Consider the following 22,194-nt stretch of genomic DNA (forward strand, 5'->3'; position numbering starts at 1 on the left):
GGTAGTCACGCATCAAACTGTGGTCGTGCCGGAGTGGTTATCGGGCATGACTAGAAATCATGTGGGCTTTGCCCGCGCAGGTTCGAATCCTGCCGATCACGCTTTTATTTTTTACACTCGCTCGTCTGGTTTTACAGATTGGAACTGTTGTTCCTTTTTTTTGGCCCGATACCACCATTTTGAACTGTTTTTCTCTCTTTTTAGGGCGCCACCCTGCCAACAAAAGATTCATTCCACATCTCGTCACTTTTTTTAAGAAAACAGCTCATAAGTCGTACCGTCTTTTATCATTTGTTTGCAAAAGCTGCTGGGGTTACCAGCTCAACCTGAAGCGCAAAGCCACAAACAAGCGTGGGATATCCCTCATGCCAACCACACAAAACCCAGAACACCATTATATAAGCTTCGTTGAAAATACATCAGGTATCTAGCCAAACGGGAACTACATGAAACTGCTCTCATCCTACTCCATCCTCACACAATTTCTTCATCTTCATGAGCATGACGTCTGACTGAGTTTATTCTGCGCAGCACACGGCATTTCTGCACAGTTCCCCAAGCTAGATCCCCCGGTATGCATCCACAGCAAGCATAGTTGTGCAGCATGACGTGCTTCAGAATTTTCCCAGCCTGTTACTCCATCTTCATCCCCACCTTCCCCAGCAGTGATTTTCTGGCCTTCATTTTATGTTAGAATTCAAATTCTTCATTGCATGAAGCGCTCAGTGCCAAAACTGTAACACGTCCGGTGGCAGATTGTAGACCATTTAGAAGCTGATAACTCAGATAATATGTTGTGCAATGGTAAATTCCAGTTTCAGTAGGACTGATGTTGGAAGGTCCATCCAGGAAAATAACAAGGATTGCCAACTGAAGTAGAAGTTGCGAACTAACCATGCCCAGAGATGCAGGTCATGTTACAACAGTAGTGAAACAAGGCAATCTCCTGGGTGAGGAACAAGATCAGCAAAAGCAGCAGTAGCCATGTGTAACATGCATAATATGCCCAACTCACAGGTGCTGCAGGCTGCACTAGCAAATGAGCATACCAGAGCATAAGAACTGAAGAGAGATTGCAGAAAGGACTGCTCTCAAGTGTTTGAAATGACAGACAAACATGCCCAAGATGATCATACCTGTATTGCATTGGACTTGCTGGAGCCTTTCTTACATGCATTGACTGTAAGATCTCATTCCTTTTCCTATGAGATTGCAACCGATGGAAATGAGGTTGCACGCATATTTAATCCACTGTACATGTGCAGGAGCAATGTGGGTATGGAGGCTGTTTATGATTGGTACCATCATCTTTACATCTTCACATCACTTCATGAATCGTCTACTGAACTAAGGAGCTGATCCTCATCTATGGATAACTTTCTTAAAGCTTTAGACAGCAGTGTATATCTGGTGACAACTTGCCTATACAGGTCATGCAACTGCATGACTTCCTCTGGATTCAAACTTTCAGTTTCTGAGTCCATGAAAGGGAATCTGGAGCCTGTCATGTAGCAATTTGAATATTACGATTACGGAGCAATAACAAGCAAAACTGAATTCAAACCCTAGAAATTGATTGGGATGCACAACAACCGTTTAAATGGAAATCTGAACAGTACTCAGTGTATCAGAGTTTTAAAAATTAGCTTAAACCATTTTTATGCTAGTTTTTAGGTAAAATGGTTCTTGGACAAGACCACAAGAAAAAAACACATTATATTTGATGGCTAAAATAAACAGGTATGTGAATTGAAAACTGAAATGCAGATCCATGCTCAAACAAACTGCTTCGAATAAATTGACTGTATTAGTGAGCAGACCTGCTAGATCAGTTTCCTCCTTGTGTGCCCTTGCATATGTAGGAAGCCCCTGTGAGCTACTAGGGCTAGCCACAGATATTTGAGTAGCTAGTCTTGCCGATTCCATATGCTTCTGAAACTCACTTTCTTCCATCGATAGCGAGCGAGCATTAACATCTATTATAAACATCTTTGCTGAAATGAGGTTTGTCAGATAATATTCGACTTCTGAAATTAGCTTCGTTTCCCTTCTAAAGAGCTGAACAAACTTTAGATTTGAGTGCAGCTGAGGAGGATTGGCCTACATCACATTTTCAGAAAGATCTCAGTTATAATCAAAACTGAGAAGAAATAGCAAGAGTAAACATTCGCCAAGAGGAGCTTGCCTTGATAGTAATATAGATAAGAATAGGAAGGAACTCATCAGCCCCAGAGAGTGTTCGATCACTTGACATCGATATGTTCAGAAGCAAGTTATTGATGACTTGACAGCAGCTCATGATGCATAGAAGCTTCTCACGTGGTGCTTTGAAGGAATTTATCTTTTGCAACTCTTTCACTGCAAGCTAGAGTGGCATGTGCAGCCAAAGAATGGTCATTAGCACGGACATTTGGTTGTACACTGGAATGATTTCTTTTATGTGAATTTTGGATAATTAAAAGCTTTCATATGGACAAGTTGAATATTACATGATGAAACCCAGTAATCTTGAACATTACGATGAGAATACTATTCAGTATTGACAACAGAAAAAGATAGTGCCAGATACTTGACAATTGACACCCTTTTCAATATTGAAGCTAGTAAATGTCTTCAAGTAATACTTGGGGCTTCATTTCGAGACAACATATAAAGCTATTCAAATACGTAGTTAAGTACAGTTAGAGTAGCATACACTGATTACTCCCATCGTTACAACTTACAACTACCAGGGACTGACATGGCGTTGTGAATGTCTAAAGATCAGAATGAATTACCAGCCAAGAGGCCTCATTATGCAGAACCTTAGGTATATCCAAGTGATGAGGCTTAACAAACTGCTGCAGTAGACCAATCTTCTCCGAGATCTCCATGTCGGTAATGGCATCCTCTGACGAGGTCCCAAACGTGCGGTCGAACAATTTTGTCATGATGTACTTCTCAAGGCCCTAATGCACAAAATATCATCAGTGCGTCTAGGAGCTCATTGCGTCAATGCAGACAGCATGGGCGAAAGGAGGGCAAAAAAAACAATGAGGTTTCACCTCGAGCGCGTGGTCGATTTCCTGGTTGGTGGCGTTGGCCCAGAGCGGGTGGTCCCTGATGGCGTCCTCCATCTCAGTGAGGAAGGCCTGTACCTTGCTGCCGTCCTCCTCGGCGTTGGGTTCGTTGAAGGAGAAGGACACGAGGAAGCTGTGGGCGCAAAACTAACCGCTGGTTAGATAGATCCATAGCGAGCAATCCGCGCTCTACTATCTAGTCATCTAGATTGATCAATTCAAGCTACGATTTTTTGGCGGTGTGGCCTCGCCGGAGTACGGGACGGGGAAGGGGTGACTGACCTCTTGATCGAACGGAAGAGATCGGCGGCGGCTGGGCGGCGCATGCGGTCGAGGAAGTCGAAGAAGTCCGGACGCGACGCCGCCGACGTGGGGCTCTCCATCGCAACTTCGCACGCCGCCGCCTGCGATTGCCTCGTGGTGTCCGCGTGCGGGCGCGTCGGCCGATCCGTCTGACCAGTCGGTGTCGGTTTACAGCCTAGAATGAGGTGCCGTGCCGTGTGCGCGGGCTGCCGGGTTGGATTACAGTTCCAGCTTCCTCTGCTAGTACAGTGCTGCCCCGAACAGGAGGATCCCGATCCACGCGGCGATTTCGCCGCCTTGATCTCGCGATTGCTGGATAGAGATTGTAGCAGAGTTGGATCAGGTTGCAGAACAAGCGAGTAGTACTACATTTCAACTCCCTTCCGAAAAGGAAAGGGCAGGGAAGAACAGAGGGAATGCAGCACCCACTGTCAGACAAAAATAGTTTGGGGGTCTTTCTCTGCAAATACGCAAAGGGATTCATTCAGAAATCAGAACACTCCAATGATGACAACAGACATCAGTTGACAAATTATGGTTTCTCCGTAGCACAATCAAGAACACGCACATTTCTGTCCATCTACAATCCCACATACATCCTGTTGAGAATCAATCTTCTGCCAGGGCATTGCCTGGTTGTGGAGGCATCCATCTCGCTCAGTTGCTCAAACGGCGGCATGAGTCTTCCTTTGCAAAGATAACTTGCTGCTTGTTCCATCACCTTGCCCGCTTTGAATGGCAAAGTTTCATGGGCACATTTTCCATGCAAGATGCATCACATTGTCGTCGATGTACGGACGCAAATCCCACATGAGGCAATAGCTCTGGAGTTCTAATGACGGTGTTTTAATGGATAAAGCACTGATAATCCTTTCCTGTAGGGGAAGGTAAATCTTCGTTACTCAAAAGGTGAACCAAAATGATGGGGACGCCGCAAAATGCAAAGCATAAAAGCAAAATGAACATTCTGACACATGGACACAGTTTACCTGCATCATATAGTCAAGCTTCAACATGTTGCGAATGATGACCATCACTGTAACATATGATACATCGCTATCCAACTCATCTACACTTTTATCCTCCTCCTGTAGTGTAGAGACACCCTGGTACCCAGTTTCCATTTCACTTGATCATTGCAAACCACAAGTTTTTTTTTCTGATCAACAGAACACTGAAAGTAAGGGACCAGAAAAGGAATGTTGGGACAGAAACTTCCTACCTCCATGATGCAAGATTCAGTAGTCAGCTTGCTGTCGATGCTATGACTGTCTGAAACTTTTAGAGCACTTAAACTGGCTGTTAGTGTGATTCCATAGATATCCTCAACTAGACATTCAAGCTCTTCAAGCAAAGCCTTAACTAGCAGAAAATAAAAGAACAGTAGCCAAATTAGAATTGGGAGTTTCACTAAAATGATAAGAAGGCGATATTATAATTTATAAACCATAGCTTCAGCTTTAAAATATGAATCGAAGAAGACAATTGAAAGGCATTGATGAACACCATTAAAATGCTTGAGAATATTGAATAGGACAAAGATAAACAAACTATATAAGATACTGAATGATCAATTACCTTTGTTTATATGATCTTTAAGTCCATCTTCGCATGAACGTACTGGTACAAGGAAAAGGAAAATTTCAATATCAAACTGATTAAAGGATATGGACTATGGAGTTATCAATGAAAAGAACAATAAAGTTGTCTAAAGCTCAGACTTTTAACAAAGAAAACCAAGGGCCACACCAGAATACATAGAATTTGCTCAAATCACAATATGAGATAAAACTGTACAATCAGGACCTCACATAGTCAGTACTACTCGAGTTCAGAAGAAAAATACAAATCTAGATAAGCAAGTCATATCAATTATTAGCATACAAGAATAAGATGGGCTTTTCACTAATTAAGTTATATAACTCACACTGATTTATGTTTGAGATATTTTGGCAGTGAAGCCTGCAACCAGCTTCAAGATAGGACCTCATTCTGCCAGTGCGGTTAGATTTAAGTATCTGATTCATGACATCTGATTCGGTAGGAATCTGCGGCCTCTGAAAATAATCTGAAATAAGATAATTCAGTGCCTGTATCATATTACGGAGGAAACACCGGTAAACAGTGCATGATATACCACCATAATGTATTAATGTTACAGAGTAAAGGGCACAACAACGGACTATATAAACTAAACCTTGAAGGGCTATCGGTTGTGCTCACAAAAGGAGAGGGAGAGCATATCAGAGTTACTAACCAAGTTCCTGATGGAATCTCATGAGCAATCGCTTCCCAGATTCAGCTAGCTCCTCAAACCGAGCCACCCTGCGTCACGGGTGGAAGAACCAGCACAGCACGTGTTAATGGGAATTTCAGTCGACAAAAGAAACAAATTTCAGATAGCGTAGGAGGACAGATTACTTGGTCATGAACTCGACGAAAACATCGCGGCAAGTGCTCTCATCCTCACCCTCCGCGTCGGGCGGCGGCGGCGGCGGCGGCGGCTGCGCTGGCGCTGAAGTCTCTCCCTCCATTGCCTGCAAACTTCCACGGAGCTCTCGCCTCGGCAGCGACGGCGAGACGAGCCCAGTATAACTGTTTAGTGAGCCGGTAGACGCTTTCGGCCCATGTTTCGGTTCACTGGGCCTACACAGGCCGAGACTTCTTAATCCACGGTGGGCTCGGCCTTCCGCCCCCGTCGTCGAGGACAGCGGCCGCGAATGGAGAACGGCCGGCGAGGCGCCACGTGTCTCCAACCGCTGCCTCACTCGCTCTACTCCCTCGCCGTCCTCACCCTGCTCGTCGTCTCCCAACAGTCTCGACGGGCGCCGTCTCCGCTTCTCCGACTCCGAGATGGTGGCCTCGGCACTAGCCTCCCGAGCGCTGCAGCCCCCGCACGGCCACCATCCGGCCGCGCCTCCGCCGCGTGCGCGCTCGTCAATCGCCGCCACTCGCCGACGCGTGGCGGCCGCATCCGCACGCTGCCGAGCAGTGGCTGCCGACGAGCGCCCCGCCGACCCCGCCTTCCCCGAGGGCCAGAACGGCGGGTTTTCCGGGTAAATGCCGCACCCATCCGTACCGCACCAAAGTGACCATTCAAATTTCAGACCTCCTCATCGTCTCCCCGTTATTGTGTTGGTTTCGGTCGATCAGGGCGGTGGAGAGGCCGGAGGCGGATGTCGTCGTGATCGGCAGCGGGCTCGGAGGGCTGTGCTGCGCGGGGCTCCTGGCGAGGTACGGTCAGGATGTGCTGGTGCTAGAGAGCCATGACCGCCCGGGAGGCGCCGCTCACTCGTTCGATATCAAGGGGTTCAACTTCGACTCGGGGCCATCCTTATTCTCCGGGTTCCAGTCCAGAGGTCCCCAGGCAAATCCACTTGCTCAGGTGAGCTCACCTGCTACTTGGTTGTGCATAGCCTTTTGGTATTTTGGTAGTTGGATGAACTGCCAATGTTGATAAAAAAGAGCTTGAAATTGTTCTGATCGTTCAAATGTCTCAGGTCCTTGATGCCTTAGGTGAATCGGTACCTTGTGCGTCATATGACTCTTGGATGGTTTATATACCTGAAGGACAATTCCTCTCTCGGATTGGTCCAACTGAATTCTATAAGGTAAGTTTTCTTGATTAGGGCCACTGGCACTTGGCAGCACGTGCATGTTCAGCAAGTTGTTTCAGTAGCCATTGGTATGTTTATTATCTAGTTAGTAATTATAAGGTGTCCTCGTAGTCGTAGTAGTATTTTTTTTGTTACTGTTTTGCTTATAATGACAACAATGAAGCAAGCACAAAAAAGTTGTTTACAGATAATCCTTAGTGCTTAGCGTATTATCTAGCTACATGATAATCAGACATAGCGGCACTTCTGCTCATTTCGTGATACTGGACAGATAGTTCCATACAATGTGTAAGCACACCTGTTTGGGCGTCGGTATATTGCTGTACACGTTGTGTAATTCAGACACTCTTCTTCTTAATACAAAGATGCATGTGCAGGTCTCATGTGTACTTGAGAAAAAAAAGCATATATATATAGTTCCATACAATGTTGTGTTCTCTACTGTGCACACTAGTTGTTGTGAACTTGTAATCAAAAGAAACCTAATAATGATGCTGGGGGGATGAAACCTGAAACTGGGGGATGGATTGCTGCCATGATAGTTGGCTAAGATTTTATGGAGTAACCAGCAAGTATCAATACATATACGATGTAGCAATGCTCTGTCACATTTAGTGATACCATTTTGTCAAAAATTGTTTGTGTTGGAAATGCTCTTACTCTTGATTCGGTACTGACTCTCACTCTTGATTGGATCTTAATTTGTAATTTTTTCAGGACCTTGAAACATTTGTTGGTGTTGATGCTGTCCAGGAGTGGAAAAAGCTTCTTGTGAGTTTCCTTATGTAGCATTTAGATTCTTATTTAAAGTCTTTTCTAGTTGTAGATAAACTATTTGAATTGCTGAACAACACAGGGGTAATGCACTAGGCGTTATCTTTCTTGTGGGTTAGTACTCGTGCACTTTTATCATGCAAAGTTTGTAACTTAGGATGCTCTTATGCTCCATTGTGCTAATACCATACTGAAAACGATCTCAGGATGCAGTTATTCCTATGTCTGCAGCTGCAATGGCTTTGCCTCCACTTTCAATTCGAGGTGATTTGGGTATTCTATCTACAGCTGCCGGTAGATATGCTCCTTCTCTATTGAAATCATTCATACAAATGGGACCCCAAGGAGCTCTGGGTGCTACTAAACTTCTACGGCCATTCCAAGAGATTGTTGATTCGCTAGGGCTGAAAAATCCCTTTATTCGTAATTGGATCGATCTCATGTGCTTTCTACTTGCTGGAGTCAAATCTGATGGTGCTCTTTCTGCAGAAATGGTAATCTGAGTTCTGACAAGTTAAATTTCATCTTCAGTGCTTTCCCAAAAAACTGTTGCATTATCAAAACAGTAACACATAATGTGCAAAATATGATACACCAACAGATTCAGTATTTATTGCCTGTCTCCTAAGATCTAGGTTGAGGTTGAGATATCTTATTTACTGCATAAAATCCGGATCTAATAGACTATATCCATATGCATACCATGAACATATTAAAAATAAGTTTGTGTTTTGTGTTTCTTTTAAAAAATGTTGTGTTGTGTCAATTGGATAGATGTACTGGCGTAGTAATCCTATTAATCTCCGTCAATACTTTTGTTGGTGAATGGTAGGTTTACTCATGAAAATGGATGGGAGTACTGTTTCAACATGCCACCTTCATTTCATTTAAACAGATATGCTGATGTTGGCAAGGATACTGTTACTGGCTTTTCTGTATAACCTGATGCATCTAAACTTGTGCCAATTTTATCGTAACATGCCCAATCTAGGATTTATGTACCAGGTCCCATATTTCAGGACTTATAGCAAGTTGATCCCATCTGCCCCTAAACCAAGCAATGCAATGGCCACAGTAGTGACTATATTTGTACTGTGACTGAACTGTATAGGGTAGCAGCATATTTTTTCCAGTGATGGATAGAAATTACTGTTACAAGAATAATCAGATGGCTATTGTTGCCTGTCTGTTCCATATTATCCAATCTTTACCAGGATATGTTCTTGGCAATGCTTTTCCATAATGCATATGTTCTTGGCAATGCTCCTGGCGTGACCATTCAAAATTGTTTGGATAATTTAATATGTACAAATTTGAAGTGTTTGATTTATCATTTGATCTAACTACATCCTCAGGTTTATATGTTTGCAGAATGGTATAAACCAGGATGCATGCTTGAGTATCCTCTGGGTGGAACTGGAGCAATAATAGATGCCCTTGTGAGCGGTATTAAAAAATTTGGTGGCAGAATTGCTCTTCGTTCTCATGTTGAAAAGATCATAATCGAGAATGGTCGAGCGGTTGGTGTCAAGCTACAAAGTGGACAAGTAAGCTCCAGAGGATATTTTATTGGCAAATAACATAAAATATTCCCGTAAAAAAATAACATAAAATATTTCTCCTCCAGACCCAAAACTATAAGAGAACTAGGAAGAAAACATGGGGAGATGAATGGTATGTCTATGACACGACCACAAAGCCAATAACAGAAATAACTTGCAGGAGTCTGATTTAGATGTCATGTGCCCATCATAGACAATGATTTTGTCTAGTGTGACATTTCGCAATATTTTGTACTTCAAAAATGCTAAAAGGCCTTCAATCAGAATATATGATGCACCATGTCAATAGATAGTGTCCATGTGAAAAGGCAAACCAAGTGTTATCCTCAGTATTGCATATCATATTTAGTTTAAGCCTTTCTCCATGCCTTTCAGTTAGTGGCAGACCATAGAAATGATGTGGGCCAAGATGGCAAAAAACACACCATGTTGTCTTATGCAATCTATTTTTGAGTGGCATGATTGTGCCACATGTCAATCTAGGCCACTAGTTAAACTTTTCCATTGCAATGACTGCCATCATCCAACCTATGGTTTGAAGAAAGATGCAGCTGTTGAAATCTTGTCGGACATTATGTCCTATTGCAGGTCGTACGTGCAAAGAAAGCAGTTGTTAGCAATGCGTCTATGTGGGATACTTTGGATCTGCTACCACCAGAAGTTGTCCCAAAATCATATGAAGATAAAGTGAAAGCAACTCCACAATGCGATTCGTTTATGCATCTACACTTGGGTTTCGATGTAGAGGTATGCTTTGCCTGAAGTGAAATCTAGTAAATTATTATTTTCACTAGGATGTGTTCGCCACATAGGTGATATGTCTTACCATACCCTTCGGACATTACTGAAACAGAATGCTAGAGAGGACCTTGGTATCCATCACATTGTGGTTGATGATTGGAACAGAGGAGTTGATGGTGAACAAAACGTTGTGTTGATATCCGTTCCTAGTGTTCTTAGTAAGGACCTGGCGCCTCCAGGAAAACATGTTCTTCATGCATATACACCAGGGACAGAACCTTTCAGTTTGTGGGAGGGACTGGACCGGAAAAGTGCAGACTATCGAAGATTGAAGGAAGAACGTTCTGAGGTACATGAGTTCCAATTCTGGTTTCTTGCTATGTTATGATGCAATGCTGCTATAGTTCCAATTTTGCTGCCATCAGGACCTAGCAGTACTGCATATTTTAGATGTTCCTTGGGGGTCTAATCTGTCCACCCTCATTGGTCCAGTCCTTTTGCACATGTGCTCATTTTCATTGTCTAAGCAAGATCTGATAATGATAGTGAAACAGTCGAAAGAGAGAAATGCCCCAAAAGCTGGCACAGAAGTCATCAAAATGAGACTAGTTTTTCAAAAGAAGACCACCATCAACTGTCTGTAAGAAGTAATAACTTCGTTGCCTTACTGTGACTGACATTCTAATGCAAACTTTTCAGGTGATGTGGAAAGCAGTGGAGCTTGCTCTTGGCCCAAAATTTAGCCGAGAAAAATGTGACGTCAAGTTGGTCGGGACACCATTGACGCATAAGAGATTTCTCAGAAGGAATAGGGGAACCTACGGTCCAGCCATAAAAGCTGGAGAAGCCACTTTCCCTGGGCAAGCAACACCAATCCCCCAGCTCTTCTGTTGTGGTGACTCGACTTTCCCAGGAATCGGAGTGCCGGCAGTCGCGGCCAGCGGCGCAATCGTCGCGAACACTCTGGTATCGGTGTCGCAACATTCAGAGCTGCTTGACGCTGTTGGAATTTGAGTGGCAGACATGTCCTGGTGAGTAAAATCGAATCTCCATTCACAATACCATTGCATACTAGAGATATCATACTAAACTTGGCTAATGGACACTGAAACTGCATCAAATACTTTATGATGGACCTTTTCACCGACAACAATGCACGAAGGTTAAGTTTATCGCCCTCACATGCTGAGTCCAGCTGCGACCCCCTTAGAATAATGATGCTTCTACTTCTCAAGGCACAGCTCACATGAGCACTTTACAGTGGCATATGCAAACTGATTGTTGATGTGAGGCCCATTTGACCCGGTCAACGAATGACAGTAGCATGATGAGGATGAACAGAGCAGCTATCCCGGTGGGCCTTTGAGTGCCCCCCCCCCCCCCTCTTTTTTTTTTACCGCCACTAGTTTTCCTGATGCTATTCGTTTGGGCAACAGCATGTGACTGCCACTCTTGCTTCTCGTATTGCCACATCAAAGTTTCTCTGGTTGAATCCTAAAAAAACATGTTTCTCTGTTTGCAGGAAGGCAGGTCGGTAGATATGCGTACGTACATACATACTCCAATGGCTGTATATGCATGAAGAACATGTTTTCCTGGAGGTAACCTAGATTTTCCAATGGCTGTTGAAAAGAGCATCTGGATGATGAACAAGAATATTACAACATGAAGGCAGTTACTCTGAAACTTAAATGTCATTTGCAAAAGAACCATGGTTCATTATGCGCAGAAAAGCGTTTACTAGTCAGAACTGAGACTGGAAAAAAGAACATGGCATTGTACAGTGCCGATTCATATATTCATGAAGCTTGTATTGCCCCCACATTTGTCAAGAGAGGTGCTGCTTCTGACAAAGTGGTCGCGTCAAGGGAACCATGCTCGTTGTATTGTTCTACCGAAAGCTCTGTGGCACATGCAGGCTTTTTGTCGAGATTTTTCTGGTACGGAGAACCATGTGCTCATTTGTGTTAGACTTTTGTATAACTGCAGTCGCAGTTGTCTGAATGTTATTCAGCAACAAATGCCAGCTATGCAATCTTTTGATCAAAGCAGCACCTGTGCTGAAAAAAAATTATTCTCCTTTTTTTGGAAAAGACCAACCAAATTACCATCATTGTATATCCATCAAAAAGTCCCTGTTCCACTTTATGTGCTTTATTAGTGAAACATGGTTAAAGGTCCATCTGAAAGTCAATTTATATAAGTGCAAACATGGATTAAATTAACGTGGGTTTTCAGCCCAGGATAAACACAAGTTGCTACTAGAAACAAATGCCTGCCATCACAAGTCAGTTCCCAGTCAAAGCTCACATCCATCAATCCCACCAGTGTTTTCACTGCCGAATTGACTGCGGCCTCAAATCACAGCTCACGCGCAGTGTTTTGTTGGCATCTGCATCTCCCCGAACCCCCCCTCCCCCATCCGGGCTCTCGCTGCTCCCCTGCAACTTCCATGATCTCCCCAATAAATTTCTCTGGTCCTTCCATGCCATGCCAATTCTTTTTACCGGAAATGGAAAAGTTTGGAAGGACCAAGAGCTAGCAGCTGCCATCCACTACCTCACTCCCTCCTCCCCTCAGCCCTCACACCTCACTCACTCACTCCACCAACTTGCTTCAGAGTCCTAACCATCTTCCTCTTCCCCTACCCAACAAGAACCCCAAGGCAAGACCGCGAGAACCGCGAGGCTGTGAAGGGCATGTGGGTTGATCTGCCCCAAGAACTTGTTGTCGATCTCGGCGTGGTTTCAGTTTGAGGTACTGGCTCTTGGTTGTTTCATCCCCACGGACTCACTCCCACCCGGGGATTAAAATGGTTCTTCCGATGTCTTCTTCGGCTCCAGTTTCCACGGTTCTGGCCCAATTATCGGGGTATTGGATTTGGGATGGATCGACCGGTTTATCTCGGGGAATTTTCAGTTCAATTTTGGGTTTGATCCGTCACGATTTGGAGGAAGTTGCAGCTTTTTTTTACTCAAGAGTTTTGCCTGATCTCTGTGTGGTGGAAACTCGGTTGTTTCTACTCTTTGAGTTGAACCAGCAGAATGTTTCCTGGTGTTTCCCCCTTATATTTGTGCCATTTTGCATGAAAATTATCCCACCATGAATAATTTTTTATTCATGCAGCTGTCGTTTGATTTACCAGGCATTAGCTATGGCAGGCTGATCTTCCACGAGCGATGAAACTGCACACTGCAGTGTTTGTTCATCTTGACCTCGGTGATCTTGATTGAGCACACCAGTTACCACTTACCACCCAGCTGAGTCATGGCGTATTCCGGGCAAAGGCACGGTGGTGTTGGGAGCTCCTCAAGGCCAGGGAATGGCTTCAAGGGGCCAGCCAGCTCGGTCGAGTTTCTGGGAAGGGGGATGCTGGAAATGCAATTGAGCGATGCCAAAGCAGATGCTGATGATGAAAGGGTAGGTTTATACTACTGTTTGATTGCTTGTTGCTGAACTTAATGTTGATGTTTTTTCTCACTGAATCACCACATTCGATCAAAATATATGCACAAATCCACCCTCTTCCCTCATGTGCGGTTTTTTTTAATGTAGCATTGCATACTGGAGCCTACAAAAATTTGTGATCTCCTGTATTGCAGATCGGCAATGTGATCTCCAATCTGGAAATGCATGTTATGTGTTATTGCTTCACTATCTTATCATTTATTCTTTCCCTATTCTTGAGAATCTGAAGAAACTCGTGAATCAATTCTGCACTTTGTTTTGTTATATGAAGAGACTTTTTTGTTTGCAGGACATGGGGTCAGGCTCAGATGTGACTGATAATTCTAGTAATGAAGCTAGTCACATAAAAGCAACTACAATTCGTGGGCACATCGGCCTGCCTAAACAGGTGAGGTTAATTTTACAGTTCTTGGTATATATGGTATCTGGTATCGAAAAAATTCCAGCAAATAACAAACTGTTTTGCATAACAGTCGGTCACATACATTGCTGAACATGTGGTTGGAACTGGTTCTTTTGGGGTTGTATATCAGGTTAACATCTCACCTTCCCATTTTCTTAACTGTTCTATGGCTAACTGACAGTGAAATGCATATAACCTTTTCATTTTTAACTTTTTAGGCCAAATGCCGAGAAACAGGAGAAATTGTTGCCATAAAAAAGGTTCTTCAAGATAAGCGTTACAAGAACAGAGAGCTGCAAATCATGCATATGCTTGACCATCCTAACATCATCGGTCTTAAGCATTACTTCTTTTCAACCACTGAAAGGGATGAGCTTTATCTCAATCTTGTTCTTGAGTTTGTTCCAGAGACAGTGAACAGGATCGCAAGGCAGTACAACCGAATGAATCAACGGATGCCCCTAATTTATGTCAAACTGTACACGTATCAGGTCTGCCTTGACTAGGTGGTTTTTACTAATCATGCATGTTAAATGCTGTTTTTGCTTTAGAAAAAATTCCCTCAGTTTTACCATTGATCTTCTAAATAGAGCACTTACTTTACAAATTATTAATAAAACACGTTTATGCCCTATGCCACATTTTATTATCATTTAGCAGACTTTCAAAGAGACAAGGCGATAGATTCTGGAAAATATGGGGTAGTAGTTCAGTAGAGTTGTCTAGTGGTCGTAAGGCATGCATGCAACATGTTCCACACTCAAGCTTGCGTGTTATGGATGTGAATCTTGTTCTGTTGTACATTATTTTGTCATGTTCATCCATTTGAAATAAAATTGAAATAATGGAGAAAATACATCATGGGTCCCAGTGACCTTACAGATAATAATTCATATAGGGTCCCAAAATAAATCAATATAATATACTTGTATGAGCATGTTTGTTCCCTAAAATTAAACATGTAATTACTTTTATCTATTTGCTATCTTGTAGAACTAGGAAGTGTTATCTTCTTGGCAGCCATATGTTTGCCTCATATCTGCTGAAGTTTATCATCAACAACAGCACTGTACTGAAAGTCTGGAACCTCTATTGAAGTTCCCTATCAATGATTCACATTGATTGTTTCCTTGAAGAATCCAAGCTAAATATCATTGAGACATTTAAAGGCCCAATGGGGACAGCTTGTCAATTATCCTGTATTCAGATTTATGTCCTACAACTTGCTTCCTATATGTTTAGATTGACCCCTTTGAATGATTGATAGTATACAGAGTATCTGCATGTCCACATGAGATTTAAATGCTTAATTAGCTGGCCAAGTGACTTCAATCTACTCTTCAGGGACTAACATTTGCCATTACTGTATAACTTACAATTAGTGCTTATTTAACTCTCTTTTGGCCATTACTGCATGATTGTTTATGTGGTTCTATTTTTTTTAGATTCAGATGTATTTTGTCTTGTATGTCAGTGAGAATGTTTGCTAATGTGTTTTACTTAGTAATATAATTTTGTTTGCTCCTTATAGTTGTTGGATCAAACAATTTCCAGCTGCCTTCACTTAGTTTTAGTAGGTCATTCCTAGCGCAGATTTCTGCTGTGCATCAAGTTATCTAATTTTTGTCCTGAATCACTTGACTTTGCAGATATGCCGAGCACTTGCTTATATACACAACTGCATTGGCATCTGCCACCGTGATATCAAACCGCAGAATGTTCTTGTGAGATTTGCACCTCTTTCTTTTGTATGATAAATATCTTACATTACATGTATCATTTAGTCAGATGTTGTGTTGTTGGGATAATATGGTCACACCATACCACCATAAAATGACATTTGGTTTGTACAAGTGGGATTGAGGTTGTGGTAAATATGTGGCCTGGTGTCATAATTATTGGTTAGTTCCACCTAACATCTATGGCCCGAGCAGTTTGAAATTGGAAAATTAATCCACTTGTACATTATTCCTGTATAGATGCTATCACATGTGCATTGTTTAGTGGTTAGGCTGCAGGATACCATATTGTATACCCTGTATATGCTGTTTTTCATGTTGATGGTATCTTCTCTTTTGAAATATCTCGTCATCTTTTGTTCCTAAGACTGGACAAAAGCCATGCTCCGAGCTCGCTGATGTCAATTGACAATCATAGAGCATATGGAATATGAGTTTCCTATAATTGCCTTCTATTTGTGCATACCTAAAGGGCTTTTTATGTTTTGTCTGCTCTAAATGCTGATGTAGCTACTCTTTTGCTAGTTGGCCTTTTTTATCTACATCAGGAATTGCACAGTTCGGTTTACTTATTTGCGATAACTGATATATTACTTATCTTTTCACTATAGGTCAACCCACATACGCACCAGCTCAAAATTTGTGATTTCGGAAGTGCTAAAGTATTGGTGAGCTATGTTTTATTTTGACCACAGTTAAATGCACAAAGAATGTTATAGTATGACACACACTACATTACTTCAAAGAGTAAACAAATGCACAGTTCCACACTAAATGCAGGTGACCTACCTAGACATGGTACATCCTTTTTGAATAAAAAAGTTGTCATGATGGTATTTTTGCAAACATGCAGGTCAGAGGTGAGCCAAACATCTCCTACATATGCTCAAGGTATTACCGGGCACCAGAGCTCATATTTGGTGCAACGGAATATACTACTGCTATTGATTTGTGGTCAACAGGCTGTGTCATGGCAGAGCTGCTTCTAGGACAGGTTTGGCACATGTCTCCCTCCCTCTGGTTCTTAACTTTTTTGCTTCTTCTGATGACAATCATCGATGTAGCCTCTGTTTCCTGGAGAAAGTGGAGTTGACCAACTTGTTGAGATTATCAAGGTGATTTTCTTGTGGCAGCTTTTACTCTTTATCTCCACTGTTTCGTTACCTCCTTCTGCACCATGACATATTGAGGCATAAAAACTTGCAGGTTTTGGGTACTCCAACAAGGGAAGAGATCAAGTGCATGAACCCAAACTACACAGAGTTCAAGTTCCCGCAAATTAAAGCTCATCCATGGCACAAGGTAATCTGCATGGAGATTATTTAGATCAGTACCATCACAAAGATGTTTAGCTGTAATTAGCTGTCATACAAAATGGATGTACGATATGCACAAATGGAACACATTTATACAGCTCAGTGCACGCATTGAAAGATGGAGATTTCAGATATGCACATTATAAGACTGTTGCATTGTTAATTGTGAAATTTATTGGGAAAATTGATGTTTAGAATTCAATTAGAGTTTTGCCACTTACTGTTACTATTGAAGTCAGGCATGCAAGCAATGTCCGCATCACATGTGCTCAGGCTCAAAACTGAATGAGCATTATTTCTCTCATGATTCCTATGTCATCACAAAAATCTCTTCTATCCAGGTTTTTCAAAAAAAGCTTCCACCTGAAGCAGTGGACCTTGTTAGCAGGTTTCTGCAGTACTCACCAAATCTACGGTGCACTGCTGTAAGGACCCATGAACTTTTATTTTGCTGTCGCTAACTGCTAACATGATACGTTGTGAGCTTTCATTCTTCTAACTTGGGAGCAATTCTTCAGTTGGAAGCCTGCATGCATCCTTTCTTTGATGAGCTGAGAGACCCTAGCACTCGTCTACCAAATGGGCGGCCTTTGCCTCCTCTCTTCAACTTCAGATCTCAAGGTAGCATATAATGGTATTAAAAAATTTGTTTTTTTTTCTGTCAGTAGTTAATCTTTTGTTCCATTACATGAACATATCCCCTTCTAATAAAAAAATGAACAATAACTCAGAACTAATCTAGCTGCTTAAAATTGTATCCTCAGCTAAACTGATCAGCTGTTTGCAATCCTGACAGAGCTGAAAGGCGTTCCTCCAGAAGTCGTCGAGCGCCTTGTCCCAGAGCACGCGAGAAGGCAGAGTTTGTTCATGGCATTGCGGACCTAGTTTTCGCTGGTCTTTTTGCCCTTTTTTCACTGCTTGTTCCCTGAGGGAAGCTTGTAAAGCTCTAGCTTCTCCTTTACCTTCCGTCCTCCCCTGCTTTCCCGTTCTTTCTTTGGAGCTTTGTGTGGATGAGATCCTTGAGATACACTAGAGTTGTTCCAGGATGTGAGGTTGAAGTGTGTGGTGTGCAGTTGGCTTTGAGGCTGGAGATTTCGGTTGCAGTGTTGTGAGAGGCTTGCGGAGCTTTTCTTTGTCTAGTTTTCATGCTTCTCTGGCTTGAATTTTCTTAAATTATTTTGAACTTGCTTCAAGACTTGGTTATGTGATGCTTTGTGTGCAGTAAAAGGTAGTAGTTGGATCATGAGGGAGACATTGGTCTATGAGAGATTGCAAAGAGGCTGTCAACTACTGCCTACTGGTGTTATGTTTTACCTAAATTACATCTAAATGCAGTGTTTCCTGTTATGCAATGCGATCACACATCCCAGATTTGTTACAGGAAATACCACGAGGCCATGGCAGTAGTAGTCTGAGATTTGAGAGTGAATAATCATATCAGTTTCTCACCAGCGCTCCGTGAAAGGAATAAGAACTTTTTCACGCCAAAGTATGATGATATCTTTAAAAAAAACTAAAATGTAATCATATCAACTTTGCTAACAAGAAAACAAGGATAATCTCAGCCATGTGATAGCTCAGGGGAACCATCTTGCCCGGCAAGACAAACAAGCCCGCGTCCTTTCTTGCAGCGGAGGAAAGAACCCGAGCCGCCGAGCGCCCGGGCCCGTCTCGTCCGTCCGATCGAAAATCTAACGGCTGCAATCTCCCAGCCCGCACCACTTAACCCCGCCACCCCCACCTCGTCTTCGTCTTCCACCTCCGTCCACCTGTCCGCCGCCTCACCATCCCCTCCTCCCCAACTACCCAAAACCCTAGCTAAACCCCGGCCTCCGCCGCCGCCGGCGACCTCCTCCGGCGAGATGAGCTTCAAGGGAGCGAAGATGCCGAGCGCGCCGGCGGGCGGGAGCGGGCTCGTGAAGGTGGCGCTGCTTGGCGGCGCGGGGCTCTACGCCGTCCTCAACAGCTTCTACAACGTGGAGGGCGGCCACCGCGCCATCGTCTTCAACCGCATCGAGGGAATCAAGGACAAGGTGAGCCGGCTCTATGCCTCCCATCCCCTCGATCACGGCCGCGCAGTGGTGATGCGATGTGTGAATGTGATTTTTTATTAGGTTTCGATTTGCCTTTTGTTTCCGGCGCAGGTGTACCCGGAAGGAACTCACCTGATGATCCCGTGGATCGAGAGGCCGATCATCTACGACGTCCGCGCCCGACCCAACCTCGTCGAGAGCACCTCCGGAAGCCGGGATCTCCAGATGGTAAATTTCCTTCTCGATTCGCGTGCCTTTCACCCAGTTTGTAGTGAATGTACTGCTCGATGCGCATGCCGAGTCACTTATTTTTGGGACCAACGGACCAACTTCTGGTAGCAATAGCTGAAATGATGTGACTGCAGCTTGTAGGAATATTTTCTGGTTCTGAACTGATTGCCGATTATTGATATGCGCGTGGATTTAATAGCTAATTTGGCATGATAATTTTGAACCATTGTTCTGTTGCAACCAACAGCAGCTGTTATTATCATAGTTTTTTACATAGCCCATTGGTAGTTCAAACCTAGCAATGATGCAACCTGTGGACTGTCAGTAGATGAGTGGTTCGTTTCTCATTTTGCATTGATTTGTTCTGAGGTTGTCTTTGATTGATTAATTGTAATATAAAGTGTTCGTTTCAATTTTCTTGTTTTGCATTCCTACCAGAACCAGAAAGTATATCAGCACTGTGTTTCCTTTATGTTTTTTGTTTTGATACAAATTGATAATTTGGACAGGTGAGAATTGGTCTTCGTGTTCTCACACGACCCATGCCAGACCAGCTACCTAAAATCTACAGGAACCTGGGGGAGAACTTCAATGAGAGGGTTTTGCCTTCAATCATTCACGAAACACTCAAGGCTGTGGTTGCGCAATACAATGCCAGTCAGCTGATCACACAAAGAGAGGTACCATTTCATGTGTTTGGACATGTTCCCTAGATAATAGCTGGTTATGCTAACAGCATATTATGATGGCAGCATATTAGGAATATGGTAACAATTGATGCATCTAATGCAGGCTGTAAGCAGGGAGATTAGGAAGATTCTGACTGAGAGGGCCAACAACTTCAATATTGCACTGGATGATGTGTCCATCACAAGCCTCAGCTTTGGGAAAGAGTTTACTCATGCCATTGAAGCAAAACAGGTTGCTGCACAAGAAGCTGAGCGTGCCAAGTTCATTGTTGAGAAGGCTGAGCAAGACAAGCGAAGTGCGATCATCAGGGCTCAGGTTAGTGTTCTTTGTCTGACTTGTAATATGTCCTTTGGGATGTTAATATTAATATATGTTCGTAGTTTCAGTTTCTCACACTTACACTGAAAGTGTATTGGCAGTGTGTTCTTTGTAGTTGAATATGTACCGTTGCATTAGTTTTTACCCTGAATCTGAAATCACTCTGTTTGTGACTTGCACTTGGACAGGGTGAGGCAAAGAGTGCAGAGCTGATCGGTCAAGCCATTGCCAACAACCCCGCTTTCCTGGCTCTGAGACAGATTGAAGCTGCGAGGGAGATCTCTCACACCATGGCGAGCTCAAACAACAGGGTGTTCCTTGATTCCAATGACCTTTTGCTTGGACTCCAGCAGCTGAATGTTAGTGGCAAAAGAAAGAAGTGAAGTAATCATCCAGTCCCAGGTCAGTGTGGAAGAGTTTAAGAGGAAGTGTCTTTTATATAGTTTTGGTCGATGGTTTATCTGATCCAGAACCAGAATGCGCGTGCAGATGAACAAAGTCGCCCCTTGTTACCGCAACTGCAACTTTTGGCTGTATCTACATTTTTCTGTGGGAATCACTGATTCACTGGGGGAGATATAAATGCGGAATGATTTTGATTCTGGAATGATGCGTTAGTACCTATTGATATATTCTGGTAGTATGTTTGGTTATGGGGGTTTGGCGTTCAGCGCAATTGTGTATTACCATATGCTTCTTTGTGCAAGCCACATATATGGACGTGAATCCATGAGCTGGCTGCTGATGTCAAGCTCGTCAGCATGATTTGAAAGCTAATGTAGAAGCAATAGCAATAGGATTCAGTGTAGGAGCTTTTCAAAAAAAAAAAAAGAAGAATCAGTGTAGGATCTAGGGAACCAAAATCGGTTGTGGTGATCAGGATTCAGGAGCACTGGTTTGGCTTCTGAAGCTCTCGAGATTATTAAGAGTTTGTGGCTCTGTCTCAGGGTCAAGTCATCTCGCGTCCACATTCGAGAATTTATTGGCTTATTGCCTTTCGCCCTTTCCTTGGCAATCCCAATACGCACCGCAGCCCTGGCTCTCACGCTGGAGTCTTTGTGCAACATACTTCACCTTGGATATCGTCGCTGCCATTTTGTCTGCACCAGCAGAGCACGGTTGTGATTTGTGAAGATTTTCACATGTGGCAACTCGTTCTGGCGATGGCAAATCATGTTACTACTTACAGCTGAGTTTACTTACATGTGGCAACTCAGATCGGGCGTGGATTGCGCTCGGGGCTGATCGTCCTCACCAGGCAGCCGCCGGATGTTCCGACAATGCAGATCGACAGACAACACAAGCTACTAGCAATTCAGAGCTCAACTAGCGTTAGGGTGTCAGGTGGACGACGACACCCCGTTACAGCATCCTTTCCGCTTAACTGTCATCTGTGTTTGGGAACGGCAGCACTTCAGCCCTGCAAAAAGGGTGGTTCAGAATTCAGAAACAGAGGTTAGCAAGGCTCCAGGGCACAAGCCTGAACGATTTTGCAAAGAGTGCGGCTCTGCACAGGAAAACACAGTAACGCTTTACCCAAATCTACACCCAGCAAACCAATCTACTTATTGATAGAGATAGCAACTGCCTGCACTATATAACTCTTCCTCTCTTTTGTTTTTACGATGAATCGTGTTACGATTTGGTCTCTATAATAGAATGTCATTCTAGGTTCATGAAAAGCATAGTCTGAACATTTTGGTCAGAAAAAAACTCATGTACTCAATATCTGCCGCAGACATACTATACGTTCTAGTACAGGAAGACAGGATGGTTGGGCGTTGGTGGACAGCGATTGCATGAGCCGCCTTGGTTGAAGCAATCCACCTGAACCTGTCCGAGAGATGGTTTGCACGGGAAGTGCCGCGGATGTAGCGGCTGAGCCGTTTCTCCGTTGCTATGTCTACGCCGGTAGAGACCGCCGGCACGTTGTTATTCCA

The 22,194-nt window shown here is 43.4% G+C and overlaps 5 protein-coding genes and 1 non-coding gene across 14 annotated transcripts; 4 read left to right on the plus strand and 2 right to left on the minus strand.

Annotated features, from left to right (window-relative positions):
- The first annotated feature begins 19 nt into the window (after positions 1 to 19).
- Positions 20 to 101, plus strand: TRNAS-AGA. The gene has a single exon. It is a non-coding gene; the product is annotated as a tRNA-Ser (tRNA).
- A 269-nt stretch (positions 102 to 370) lies between these two features.
- LOC112874316 (vacuolar protein sorting-associated protein 9A-like) lies at positions 371 to 3,927 on the minus strand. 7 transcript variants are annotated; one of them, XR_003224941.1, is made up of 8 exons: positions 3,342 to 3,743; positions 3,045 to 3,192; positions 2,778 to 2,948; positions 2,186 to 2,365; positions 1,821 to 2,100; positions 1,137 to 1,501; positions 895 to 943; positions 371 to 734 (listed from the first exon to the last, which is right to left on the minus strand). XR_003224941.1 is itself a non-coding variant. In XM_025937571.1 (7 exons), exons 2-7 carry the CDS (start codon positions 3,440 to 3,442, stop codon positions 1,329 to 1,331), a joined length of 1,053 nt encoding a protein of 350 aa, XP_025793356.1. In that variant the 5' UTR covers positions 3,443 to 3,674; positions 3,792 to 3,927; the 3' UTR covers positions 371 to 1,328. The 7 variants fall into 7 exon arrangements, 1 of the variants encoding a protein (XP_025793356.1); XR_003224940.1 differs by having other exon boundaries at positions 895 to 946; XR_003224939.1 differs by having other exon boundaries at positions 371 to 943.
- Positions 3,842 to 5,947, minus strand: LOC112874319. Of its 2 annotated transcripts, none has more exons than XM_025937575.1 (7): positions 5,784 to 5,947; positions 5,620 to 5,687; positions 5,290 to 5,430; positions 4,941 to 4,982; positions 4,585 to 4,724; positions 4,352 to 4,450; positions 3,842 to 4,237 (listed from the first exon to the last, which is right to left on the minus strand). In XM_025937575.1, exons 1-7 carry the CDS (start codon positions 5,894 to 5,896, stop codon positions 4,109 to 4,111), a joined length of 732 nt encoding a protein of 243 aa, XP_025793360.1. In that variant the 5' UTR covers positions 5,897 to 5,947; the 3' UTR covers positions 3,842 to 4,108. The 2 variants fall into 2 exon arrangements, with proteins under 2 accessions (XP_025793360.1, XP_025793359.1); XM_025937574.1 differs by having other exon boundaries at positions 4,352 to 4,468.
- A 197-nt stretch (positions 5,948 to 6,144) lies between these two features.
- LOC112874313 (prolycopene isomerase, chloroplastic) lies at positions 6,145 to 12,127 on the plus strand. The gene is made up of 10 exons (XM_025937565.1): positions 6,145 to 6,418; positions 6,516 to 6,747; positions 6,863 to 6,973; positions 7,697 to 7,750; positions 7,960 to 8,247; positions 9,109 to 9,300; positions 9,904 to 10,062; positions 10,169 to 10,405; positions 10,756 to 11,087; positions 11,579 to 12,127. Exons 1-9 carry the CDS (start codon positions 6,216 to 6,218, stop codon positions 11,068 to 11,070), a joined length of 1,791 nt encoding a protein of 596 aa, XP_025793350.1. The 5' UTR covers positions 6,145 to 6,215; the 3' UTR covers positions 11,071 to 11,087; positions 11,579 to 12,127.
- A 331-nt stretch (positions 12,128 to 12,458) lies between these two features.
- Positions 12,459 to 18,225, plus strand: LOC112874314 (shaggy-related protein kinase kappa-like). Its single transcript, XM_025937567.1, has 13 exons — positions 12,459 to 12,813; positions 13,202 to 13,476; positions 13,814 to 13,912; positions 13,998 to 14,057; positions 14,146 to 14,418; positions 15,577 to 15,651; positions 16,278 to 16,334; positions 16,520 to 16,660; positions 16,731 to 16,781; positions 16,873 to 16,968; positions 17,324 to 17,407; positions 17,501 to 17,603; positions 17,779 to 18,225. The coding sequence occupies exons 2-13, from the start codon at positions 13,324 to 13,326 to the stop codon at positions 17,865 to 17,867; spliced, it is 1,281 nt and encodes a 426-aa protein (XP_025793352.1). The 5' UTR covers positions 12,459 to 12,813; positions 13,202 to 13,323; the 3' UTR covers positions 17,868 to 18,225.
- A 503-nt stretch (positions 18,226 to 18,728) lies between these two features.
- On the plus strand, positions 18,729 to 20,943 carry LOC112874318 (prohibitin-1, mitochondrial-like). 2 transcript variants are annotated; one of them, XM_025937573.1, is made up of 6 exons: positions 18,729 to 19,015; positions 19,127 to 19,243; positions 19,756 to 19,926; positions 20,039 to 20,251; positions 20,443 to 20,656; positions 20,744 to 20,943. In XM_025937573.1, exons 1-5 carry the CDS (start codon positions 18,845 to 18,847, stop codon positions 20,635 to 20,637), a joined length of 867 nt encoding a protein of 288 aa, XP_025793358.1. In that variant the 5' UTR covers positions 18,729 to 18,844; the 3' UTR covers positions 20,638 to 20,656; positions 20,744 to 20,943. The 2 variants fall into 2 exon arrangements, with proteins under 2 accessions (XP_025793358.1, XP_025793357.1); XM_025937572.1 differs by having other exon boundaries at positions 20,443 to 20,924.
- Positions 20,944 to 22,194: the final 1,251 nt, after the last annotated feature.

The sequence above is a fragment of the Panicum hallii genome, chromosome 9, assembly GCF_002211085.1.
Source record: "Panicum hallii strain FIL2 chromosome 9, PHallii_v3.1, whole genome shotgun sequence".
In the NCBI taxonomy this organism is placed as follows: Eukaryota; Viridiplantae; Streptophyta; class Magnoliopsida; order Poales; family Poaceae; genus Panicum; species Panicum hallii.